The following is a 12,422-nucleotide window of genomic DNA, read 5'->3' on the forward strand; positions in this document are numbered from 1 at the left end:
AAGTTCATTAGTTTATTATTTCTTTGGGTACAGAATCAGGAATACAACTCACTCTATAAGTATGTCCCACTTTCAAATATACAGCCTGTATATTGCGGGCTATACACTTTTCACTTATATCAATTATTTAACGATATTTTATTCTATTCTCGCCTTTAAAGCTGTATAAATAGACACACACCTTGCTCTTGTGCAGCGGCGATAATAGCGTTTGCTGTCTCTTCGTCACCAGCCACTTCTAGCTCTATTTGAGATTCATCATTGGATTCTGAAAACGGAGTAACATAAATTACAAAGGCCGTACTGAGTTGTTTTCAAGAGTTGTTCCGTTAGTGGTACTAAAATAAATGCAAAATTAGACCAGGCTATCCATTGGTTTTTTATAAAGAGCTTTCAAAATCTAGACATTCTGAATTAAAAACATTTTTTTGACGGATTTTTAATACTATGTAAGGTAAAACGGAACGGAATCCCAAGGAACGAAACGGATTTTTATGTAATGTTTTGGCTAATTGACTAGTGGCCAATGCCATGATGCAAAATATATTGACATATCAGAAGTCAATGTCATTATTGTTACAATCTAATTATCCAATTGTATTTAGCGTTTAAGTGTTGCTGTTTTTTGGACTTTTTTTAGTTTCGCAGTGTTGCTGACAATTAATTAAACATGTCTACCATACTTTTGTTATACATCAATTTTAAAAAATGCAGGTCACAATTTTTTTTCAATTATTATTCTATCATTTTCAAGCTGTCACTGCTGTTCTTTTATTCTGTCTATTAGCGAATTTCTTACTATTTCGAAACTTAAATCTAACTCAATCTTTATATAATAAGTAAGCAAATTACACTTGAAATCGTCACAATTCGATGGAACTCTACTCATTTGTAAGGCAGATTCCTTTGAAAAATGTGTGAGAGTGGTTGCTCTTTGTAAATAAATATTTGTACACATTTATCATTTACAGAAATATCGTAATCGTGAGAAGCTGCAAAAGCTATAGTCTGCCTTTTCTGAAGACGGAGTAAAATGACATTTGCAGGGTTGCTAGTTTTTACATAATTTTAAATAGTCACTCCTTGCTTGAACTTGAAACTGAACTATGTAAGGAAGTATGTCGTGCTACAAATTAAAAAAAAAAGCTCCTTACCGACAATGGCTGTAATGGAAAGAAAAAAGGCCCGAGGGTTTTATCTGGGGCATTATAGTCAAGTTAGCCACCATGAAATCATGCTATTTACGAGCAAGTGTGATGAAAATTAAATTAAGGCACTCTTTCACCAATGTGCGATATTTCACTTGTGACTTCATATTTTTCAAAACTTCCTTGAGCTGGCGTCTCTGAAACTCACCATTTCCATCAATTTCGTTATTATCGTCCCCGGCGTTGGAGTTCTCGTCATCAGGCACCAAAGTAATCTCTCCGTTCTGATAGACTAGCTTTTGCCCCGACATTACGCGCAGGATTGATCCATTCGCATCCGACATTACTATTGTTTCTGTAAATTTAAAACACATTCAACTTTACCGTAACGTAATAAAGGTTCGGGCGCGTTACACATTGTTAAAATGTTTTGCAAAAAGTTTGTAGCGCAAATTGGAATATTCTTTAGTAAAAAGTTGTTTTAAGCATCGAGGAATACGTGTGGTCTGCTGATTCGTTCCGTACCTCAGTTGGGAAAGCGGTTAGCCCCGGTCTGACAAACAGGTGCTGGTGGTTTACTCCCGTTTATTTTAATTTTTTTTATTTTAATTATCAAGCGACGGGACGAACAAGTCGTGCGCCTGATGGTAAGCTACACGCCTGTCCATAACAGTTGCAGTGGCACTCAGAACTTAAAAAGGCAAAGATCTAAAGAGCACTGCGCCCGTCACCCTGGAATATAAGTTCACTAAATCAAAAGAGAACGTTAATTATGAAGCTTCATTCGCTTCATGAGTTCTTTAATTTAGTCGAGTTAGTACCTATTTGACAGTAATTGTTTCAGGCGGATGTCGAATGAAGAACGGTAGCCCCCTGGAGCGGTATTCTGTAATCGCTATCGTTATGATTCGGTATGGCTCTGATAGTGAAAGTCGTCGGTTGCCGTATCGACAACTTACCGATTATGCTATTCTGTAAATCCACGATAACGAAAATCGTTACTGCAACCGACGCTTACCGACAGCGATGTGACGTCAGCGTTTCAATATCGAAAAAAAAGACGAAATGGGAACATCCCGACGGGAGGCTGTTTCTCGACCAATCACGATCGAGCGTTCAAATAGTTATTTACAAACACTCTTATCTATGGTTATTTAGTTTGTGCAAAGTTTGTGACATTCAAGGGATCCGTACTGTTTGTGTTTATTTTTTCTGAATACTTCTGCAAAATGACGAATACAATAATATTATAATATAAAAGTAACGGGACTTATTATTTATTATTTTAGTCGGAAGCGGTCCGACTAGTTTCGACCATAATCGATGGTCTTCTTCAGGGGTTGAGTGCAACGTTCGCAACCGCGTCACGTCTAGCACTGACCGTTACTTTTATATTATTATGTGTGATAACCGTGTTAGTTTTCATAATAAGATACAATAATACATCACGACAAGTAAGCAAATTGGAGTTTTGTAAATATTTACTTCATTCTTTTCCATCCTTAAGGTAAATATCTGATGAGATGAGAATTTACTAGGGAAACGTCGCTCATCTTAACCTCTACAATCGCGGCAACACGACATAAACAAGTGATTACAACTCACAGCCAAGAACAAGTCACTTTAGTCACACAAAACACAAATATCAAACAGTGAAATGTAAGACGAAAGCGCGTCGTTAAGAATACCGACGTAAACAGGGTGCCCTCGAAGAGGCGATAAAATTATGGAATCTTAACGAAAATTACTGAACGTGTGGAACCAAATTGTCGTTATGATCGGTTAAAGAAGTGTACAAAATAGCATTTGTCGACAAATCGGTACCATCGTAAAACCGCATAACGAACATCGAATAGCGAGTCTCAACGATTACAGAATACCGCTCCTGGACCCTAAAAATATCCAATAATTTCGTTATTTCTAGTTATTAAAGTAGGTATTTCTTCCTTGAAATTTCGGTAGATACACACTCTGTATTCTGATGTAAAATATTATGTCAAAGTATTAGTTTATGTACTGATGTTAGTACTAGTATAAATACATTCACCCTCTTAGCTAGCCTCAACTCTCTCTCTCTCTCTCTCTCTCTGTGTCTCTGTCTCTCTCTCTCTGTCTCTGTCTCTCTCTCTCTCGTACACACACACACACACGCACAAGCAGCCTTACTCTAACCTTATCTTAAGTTAGGATCAACCTTATATCATAGTATTTTTTCTTTTTCATTAAGTATGTAATAAATTGAGGTGGTACAGTCTTCAACCAGTTATATAATAATAGGTCCCATGGTCACGGTTGACCACCTCAGTCAATCGTGACCTGTAAAGGGCCCGAAACGTCGGTTTGTTTGAAAAAACAAATATACGCGATTTAAATCCGGAACAATAGTTTCATTTCCTATGTGTAACAATCGCGAAAACCTAAGAACTCGATATGTAATTCATCTTAAAATGATTTAAATATGATTCTGGGTCGGAGACCTGGTGTCCCAAGACATAGGGTCTACCTAGTTTGGGCACCAGTCTCCGGTTAAGTTCTCACATGAATGTATTTTTAAAATTGTATGTGAATGGGAGAGAATAAATGATTTTTATATCTCTTTTATATTTTATATCTCTAGAGACGAGTGACGTAGGAACACTTACGATCGCCGTCTTCCTGGTCGTTGGCGTCGTGCATCACCACCTGCAACTTCCCGAGGATGGCGCCGTCATCGTCACCTGCCGTCTCTTCCAAAGGCAATATGGATACGTCGAAATATTGTTCTTTGTCTTCGTTTGATGTCTCCTGCATATGCAATTCATTTTAAATTACTTACAATGAGTATTTTTTTTAATTTTTTTTTTTTTCACATACAGTCCGGTTATACTAGGGAAACCATGTATCGCGGGTGCCATGGACACACACATAGGTAGACAACCACATATTACATCCAAACCCACGAAAGAAATAAATGTAGGCCTTACAAATGTTTCTCCCGGTCCGGGAATCCCACCCGGGACTTCTGCGTTGCAATCCAGCATAGTAACCGTTCGGCAAGAAAGGCAGTTTATTATTATATATACTCCCGGATACATAAATCCATATATCCTTGTAAAAAATGTAATTTTTTAAAACCGCGGAAAAATTTTCTTCATTGATAAACAATATTTCGATGTTTTTTTTTAACTACATGTATGTTACGGAAGGCCGAAACTCCTCCTAGTTATTGACAGAGCGTATTCAAGGATAACAGAACTTGGCGACCCCGCATTAACGGCTTAATGATATGCCGTACGGCATGGTATTGCAGCAGGCTGGACAGATTATATTATTATTTTATATTTAGAACGGTGTAAAAAAATAAGGTGGGTTTGTATTTAGAACTAGATAATAACCTAACCTCCGGTTAAAAAATCCGACCTCAAAAGTCATTCATCCCCTAGTTTGCCACCCTTAGAGGTGGAATATTTTCTTGAAATTTAAATGGGACCACAAATGGCGGAGTTATAGCGTAACATACATACAAAAAAACACAAACGAATTGAGAACCTCTTCCTTTTTTGAAGTCGGTTAAAAAAAGAGGATGGTGGTCAAAGGAACATCGCGGTTGTTCTGGACGAATTTTCTAGCTGAACGCCCACAGTAAAAAGTTAATTATGAATATATTCCTTGTTTGTTATTAAATAGTACCTCTCTCTACGCTATAACCACGGTTACTCTCCCACAAGTGGTGAGGCGAAAAATTTGAGAGGAAATTGCCCACGAATCTAAGAAGAAAGAAGAATATAAGGTCGTAATTTTTATTTTATCATTATACTTAATATACTTTTATCCTCATTTAGTTATGAAGAAGGAAAGTAAATACATCAAATGGCAGCACAGAAATTTTCTGGAATAAACGATGTGGATGAGTTTATCAGCCAATCTGACTCCATTAGTAATTGGTCAGTGGGTTATAGCTTAAATAAATAACTAGGGTTATAGCTTGAACAAATAACTAGGCATGAAGCTTAGTTAAATAGCTAAGATGATTAGTAAGAAAATATATATGAATTGTTTGCTTAGGGCGTGATCAGTCTGTCCCTTTTTGTTAGGTTTTTGGCAGATTAAAGCCATAGCCTCCTTGGTAGTTATGTTCTTTAGTAGTGTAACAGCTTCCGAGCAGTGTATGGCTAGCCTGTAGTAAAGGCTGATCACATATGTAAATTTGCCTATCATAGGTAGCGCTCTAGTGAGATCCCCCTTCAATTGTGAGGAGGGATGTAGCGGGCTGAATAGATTGTATTATTATTTTATATTTAGAACTGTCTAAAAAATAAGGTGGGTTTGCATTTAGAGCAAGATTAAAAAAAAAAGAGGATGGTGGTCAAAGGAACATCGCGGTTGTTCTGGACGAATTTTCTAGCTGAACACTCACATTATTTATATACATATAATACGATTTCAATAAGAATAAGACTATAAGTTCAGTTCTAAATCAGAATAAGGGCATTAAGTGTGAGAATCCACGATTTAGTTTATAGAAAACATTAAGCATCAAGTATAATATACAATCCACTGTCGAAGACGCAATAAAACGAAGACAGAAAAAAAACGTTTTATGGAAGGTCTCTCAGCAATGTATATCCTTTCCAAATCCAAGGCCAAGTTAAATTTGTTAAATATAAATACGCAAAAATATTAATACGCAACATCAGATACGATACTCTGAACTTAACGTAACTAACTAAAGCACTTGTGTTATGGAAACCGTAAATAACGGTGGTTCCACAAACACCCAGACCCGAGACAATAAAGATAAAATAATTTCTATATTGACCTGGCTGAGGATCGAACCTGGGACCTCAAAGATGGCGACACCATGAAAACCGATGTGCAAGCCACCCGACCACTTTTTAAGCTTAAAAAATAACAGCTATCTAAACCTGCCGCTCTAACTTAAAAAAATGAAATAGGAGGAAACGGCCGTACATATCCTATACAATGCTCCGGCATTGCCAACTACAGGGAAGCGATTTGATGTCGCTTTCTGATTTTTTCCTCAAACCCAGAAAGATGCTTAGATTTTTGGAGGATCTCGGAGTAGGAGATGTAGAGTTGTGCACAATGGCCTGATACACCATACCATACCTATCTGTATACATTATAGCGGTGGTGGAAGGACTTTAAAAACAGTACATTGTAAGTTCTTTTAGAAGAAATCAATAGGGTCATCACTGCATAATCAAACATAAATGACGAATTATTCCAAGCCAAGTTAGTTCAAACAATAAAAAATATAGAAGGTCACTGCTAGCTGTGTTTGATTGCTACAAAATTAATGAATTATTATTACGTTAGTTTATTTTTAAAAAAACCTTTTCTGTAGTATCTTCGATGAGTATGTTGCTGTCGTTTCGCGGAAGTCTTACTAAGGTACAATCTGAAATTTAAAACAAAACTAGTTTATATTTTCAATACAAACAAAAATGTTATTGTTACTAAAAACATAAAGTTATTAGGTTATCATGTTTTATTTATTTTTTTGTGAAAATACTCTACTAGTTTATTATTATTATTATGCGGTAATATTCTAATTTGAGCTCTCTTCTAAAAATTAACAACGCTTACATTTAACTGTTTTTCTACCCGTCCTTGAAAGCCGTGTTATTTCCATTCAGTCTAGAAGCAGTAGAGCTCCTGAGCTGGACCTGTAATTTCAGGCACATGGGACTTGTCAACTTATGTCTCAGGGTGATGGGTGCAATGGCAGTGCCCCCCAGATCTTTGTGATTTAAAGCTCTGAGTGGCATTGCAACTGTCATGGACAGGCGTGTTGCTTACCAACAAGCGAATGACTTGTACGTTCCGTTACTTGGTATAATAGCGTCACGGCTTCATTACACCACAAATACTGCCGATATTGTGGAGTATATACGGGTGAAGCCAGTGTCAATTTTAATTCATTTGTGGTGAGAGTGCCAACTCAACATCTGTCGATTTTCCTGAACGATGAGTTTTGGCCGAAGGGTGTCATGTACCGACGTTCCCGAGGCCGGCTACCGGACACCCACATTGCGTCACACGTCGCAGACAATACGTGTAAATAATAATTAGTCATTGGTGTTTTATTACAGTATATGTTAGTCTATAAGGTATGAAGGTAAAAAGAAGCCCCATTACCTTCATCAATCTCCATGGGTTGTTCATCTGTATTCTCGAACTCCGCTTCCCCATTTTCCCGCTTTACATCCTCACCGTTCTTCAGTAACACAGCACTGGTTAAAAAATCCTTGGGCATATTAAAATTCTTTATATCTTCATATTGTATACTTGAATTCTGCAATGTTGCCAACTTTACAGGACTTTTTTGTATAGCAGTCGTTGTAGTGGTTGTTTTTAACGTTTGTGTTAGAACCGAAGATCCAACAGTTACTTTAAGACTTATCGTACCTGGGCTAGGTGCGCGCTGAAACAAATTTGACGTTTAAGTGTATACATACATACCACCACGTTTGTCTCCCACTGGGGTAGGACCTTTTTGGCATCCTCTACTTCTATCAGTCTCTTCATACATGACCATTCATTCTTCCATTACTTCTAACTCGGTCTTTTTATTTAGCCCAGTGGGGAAGGTGAGGTTTAACAGCAGTAGACCTCCTTGTGAAAGAGTTCGTCCAGGGAAATACTGGGTAAAAATACTGGGTATAATAATAAATAAACACCTTACCTATTTCTACCGCCAGTTTGGAAGGGTACGGACACATGGGACTTGTAAACTTATGTTTCAGGGTGACGGGCGCAGTGGCAGCGTCCCTAAGATCTTTGCGAGTTAAAAGCTCTGAGTAGCACTGCAACTGTTATGGACAGGTGTGTCGCTTACCACCAGGTGCACGAGTTGTTTTCCCCGTCACTTGGTATTATACAAAAAAAAGGTGATCGGCGATGTGTGCTTAAACTTTCACTCAAGTTACTACATGCTGCCACTCAGAGGTCCCAGGTTCGATTCCCGGGCCGGAACAAATATTTGTACGGCCTACATTTGTTTCTCTCGTGAGTTTGGGTGTAATTTGTGGCGGTCTATGTATGTGTCCATGGCACCCGTGACACAGGGTTTCCCTAGTGCAGGGCTTCGTTGTGTGCGTTATTATTATTATTGATTATTGTTAATAAAGTACAGTGAAACTGTATAAATTAAATTTTTATTCATGAACTCGTTTGCAAACCTCTTTGCACTGAGGTAGGATGAATTCGGGTATCGAGGTGTTCTGAATAGTGTGCCGGAGTGAATTTTGTTGTTCTAGTACTCATATTGAAGGGAATTTTGTTTGAATTGAAGTTTAGTTCTCAGAAAACTTCTCGTAAATTGCGCGTGAAATACATATATTTGTTACCTTCGCACTAAGTAACATAAACATCACTCTCATATCATTATCACGCACTACTTACACCTACATCTTACACATACATCATACACATTTATCTCCCAAATAAATATTTCAAATTAATTTAAGTACTTGTAGTTTTCAACTTAATGTATAATACATTTTTAAATTGAGCTAATCACAAGTTTTTCTTATTTTCTTTTTGAGAGGTGAGAGTTTGGCGACCTGTAACACAGGCTTTTCAAACCTATCACGGGCGCCAGTCACTCACTTAAGTTGTATTATGTCGCATACATTTAATTAGCTCTTAAGCTGCTTTTTGTAAGTGAAAATAAATAAATATTATTGTTTTTGTTGTTCCATACTCGATTTAGGTTTACGACTCGAGTTTCTGCTCCGATGACTAGCGCTCTGTTAATCCCGGGTTTAAATAGGGTTAAAACCCATTAACGCCCGAAATCGGGGGCAAAAACTATTCAGAACTAAACTGAAAATGTGTTTAGTTCAAATTGAATGATATTATTACAAAAGTTTATTGCTTAGACGATACAATTTTCTTTTCTATTGAATTGATTCGCTTGAAATAAATCGATGCTAAAAATCGATCGATAAATCGATAAAAATCGATAAACTTCAATCGATTTTCATAAAAATCTAATCATAATGTGCAACCTTAATAGTGAGAATCCACAGGATTACAAGGTGGGTATTGTGAGAAGTTGCTTCTTTTCCACCCAAAAAGGAGTTTTTACAACCATTGACTTACAAATATATGGACGACGGGTCTAATACAAAAACCACGAAAAAAATGTCCCAAGTCAACCTATTTAAACGTAGTGACATGTAAAGGAATATGAAAAAGCTAAAACGTTGAATTTAAATTGTAATGTCATCGCAGTCGCAATTTTGCTTGCTTCGCTGTCAGTCGAACAAACGAAGACTAGAGCGTGAATGACGCTCTGTATACGATTTTAACGCCCTATAAGTTCGGACACTTTTTAGCGCGGACTCGACGTCCATATAATTGTAAGTCAATGTTTACAACGAAGTTTGTAATAAGTAATGGAATCCTACCAAACTCGATCTTACCAAAAACGAGATTTTTATTTTTAATCACTAAAAGCATTAAAAACATGTGTTTTATTTTTAAAACTATAATAACTTTCGACTCATCCGTAGAACAAAGATCTATGTGCAAGACTACTTGTTCTCAGGACATAGTACATTTCGTTCGTTCTTCTTCGCTGTGGATGTCAGATCGACCATTCCTCGATTTTATATTTCCGAAATAAAATAAGGTATGTAAATTTTCAAAACACCTTTACGTAGGCCTTAATTTGAATAAGGAAATTATTCTCGTAACGTACTTATTCTCTTTTCGCTCTATAATCATATCGGGCTCTGTTCTTCGGATGAGTCGATTTACAGGTGTCCCGCTCTGAGACAAAAAATAATGGTCACATTAGCTATACCCCAAAGACCAAGTACACATACAGATACTTACTGAAAGTTTAGGTAATATTTTTGTGGGACTCAGTCCTAAGTTAGCAACATTTAACACGTAGTCAGGTGGCAATGGCTGCAGTTTGGAGGCTGGCAGAACTACTTTCTTTTTACCAGCCGGTTTCGGTGCTTTCTCGGCGACTTGAATGTTCTTTGTGTCTGTGTAGCTTTGTAGAAGATCTACTTTTATTTTTTGTAATCTGAAAATTGAAAAATAATTTTGTCCACCCGCACCTTTAGATTGCTCACTAAAATATAAGTTAATCAACATGTTTTTGCTACAATAATATTCATACATTTTTAACCAACTTCAAAAAAAGGAAGACATTCTCAATTTGACTGCTTTTTTATGTGTACGTTGCGCGATTACTCCGAATTTGTGAACCGATTCTGGTGATTCTTTTTTGTATGATAGGGGGCACCTCAGTAGTAATTTGAAGAAAATATCGACTGTGAACTGGCAACCGGTACTATCTCAATCGCGACAACTTTACATTGACTTTACAGGTGAAGAAAAAAATTGTTTGCTCATTTACATACCATCTGATTTATTAAACAAAAACACGTAGAGTATGTGTAATAAAAATATTTAAAAACTACGTATTTTCATTTAATAAATCAGATGCTATATAAATGACGCAAACAATTTTTTTCTTCACCAGTAAAATCAATGTAAAGTTGTCAAAGTTGCGATAGTACCAGTTGCCAGTTCACAGTCGATATTCCACCTCTAAGAGTGGTAAATTAGGGAATGAATCTAATCCCCGGCCCTGTAGATAAGTGTAGTCAAATTGGTTTTAAGAAATATAGTAAAAGGCGACTTTTGGTATATACAATGGTCAAGAACAACTATACACAAAGGTACAAAAACTATTCAAATTAACACCTGGACAACCCATACTTAAGCCGGTATATCTCGTAAATTTCATAACCTCAAAAGAGCTGCGCATTCTGACTGCCGCTCTAACGGGTCATGGTCCATATACTAAACACCTTTTCAATCTAAGTATCACGGACAGCCCTCTATGCAGAGCATGCGTGGAGGTGGCTCCGGCGTGGCCAACTACAGGGCAAAATACCTTGGAGTGGCGAGGTCGCTTCCCGTAGTCTTCGAAAAACCCAGAATAGTGCTGAGATTTTTGGAGGAGCTTGGGTGGCACAAGGACCCTGCACCCACCACACGCAAAATAGGCGCTTGGACGTCCAGTTGCGGACAACAGCCCGTTGCACCATACCATAAAAGGTGACTATATGTATGTATACGGTAATTTATAAGAATACATACTTGAACTTCATAGAATTATATTCCATGCAGCTGGTATAACATGTTTTGCAGAGCACCTTATTCCGGATCCCCTCATCTGGTATTTGCTTGTCCAGGATATCAGAGAGGAGGATTGCTAGGCTCTTATTTATTACTGTCTGAAAATTGAGAACAAAATGTTTGTTATTCGATAGAGTCCAACTCTCATGCTTCTGTGATAGAAAAGCTTTTTATGCAAAATATATTATGTAAGAGTCTACCAGTAGGGGGTAGTTTTGGGGTATATATATTTCAATAGGCTGGTAAAGAAGGTAAGCTAGGATACATTTTTTAGGCAAGACGTTTGCCGCTGGTTGGCATTGGTAATATCATGGACCAATAACTCAAGAGGACTGCTAATCGTCATACAAGATAGCGTAGCCGGGTATTTAGTACCTATTGGTACACTAGATGTCGCGACGATTACCAAATAGCTATTTTGTAACGTTATTTTACATTGACACATTGATTCTATCAAATCTGCTTCTAGTGATAACAAACACGTCAACTAGATGGCGCTATATTTTACCTCAAAATGGATATGCACCTGGAGTCGTATACAAATACATTGTAAAAAAAAACAATCGCAACTCACAACGTTTCCATCCTCTAAATAATAACTAGAACACTACTTTGTCTATTCTAATGCCATTTAGACATATTGATAGTTTAGCTTAAAATTATTCATATGTCAATGTTTCTGGGTGTAAGAAGCGTGAAAAAACAATGGCTACGGTGATTTTAGGCTGAGAACACCGAACGTGCGAAATAATATTTTTTAATTTTATTTGTAATTCCAAGAAGTATGATATCGCAGATATTGCATTGGTCCCAAAGGGTCATATCGGAACGCCACACAGTGGGCCCAAATTGATAATTCTTGGACATAGGAATAACTTGTGGAGTATCGAGCAAATTTTTTTTATGTGATATATAATAACATTCCTAACAACTTTTATTCTTGTATGATTTCTTGAAAAGTTGATAGATTCAGAGAAAAAAAAATTTTTGTATGGACAAATATACATTTTATTTTTTATCTCAAAATATACGAAAATCTAATGTGCGTGGGTTACTTACAGTATAGTTCCCATCATTTTCTATGTAGAAAAAAATAATCCGTCT

General features: G+C 37.0%; 1 protein-coding gene across 1 annotated transcript in view; it reads right to left on the bottom strand.

Annotated features, from left to right (window-relative positions):
• Window positions 1–11,397, bottom strand: part of LOC113228746 (zinc finger protein 250-like) — a 33,261-nt gene extending 21,864 nt beyond the window's left edge. Inside the window, exons 1-7 of the mRNA XM_026462110.1 lie at window positions 11,280–11,397; window positions 9,996–10,194; window positions 7,290–7,575; window positions 6,485–6,549; window positions 3,791–3,932; window positions 1,357–1,503; window positions 182–268 (exon numbers count right to left, since the gene is read on the bottom strand). Coding sequence (XP_026317895.1) covers window positions 182–268; window positions 1,357–1,503; window positions 3,791–3,932; window positions 6,485–6,549; window positions 7,290–7,575; window positions 9,996–10,194; window positions 11,280–11,305 — 952 coding nt within the window. The 5' untranslated portion in view covers window positions 11,306–11,397. The remainder of the gene's footprint in view (window positions 1–181; window positions 269–1,356; window positions 1,504–3,790; window positions 3,933–6,484; window positions 6,550–7,289; window positions 7,576–9,995; window positions 10,195–11,279) is intronic.
• Between the last annotated feature and the right edge of the window lie 1,025 nt (window positions 11,398–12,422).

The sequence above is a fragment of the Hyposmocoma kahamanoa genome, unplaced genomic scaffold (genome assembly GCF_003589595.1).
Source record: "Hyposmocoma kahamanoa isolate Upper Pololo Valley unplaced genomic scaffold, ASM358959v1 240, whole genome shotgun sequence".
NCBI classification, from domain to species: Eukaryota; Metazoa; Arthropoda; class Insecta; order Lepidoptera; family Cosmopterigidae; genus Hyposmocoma; species Hyposmocoma kahamanoa.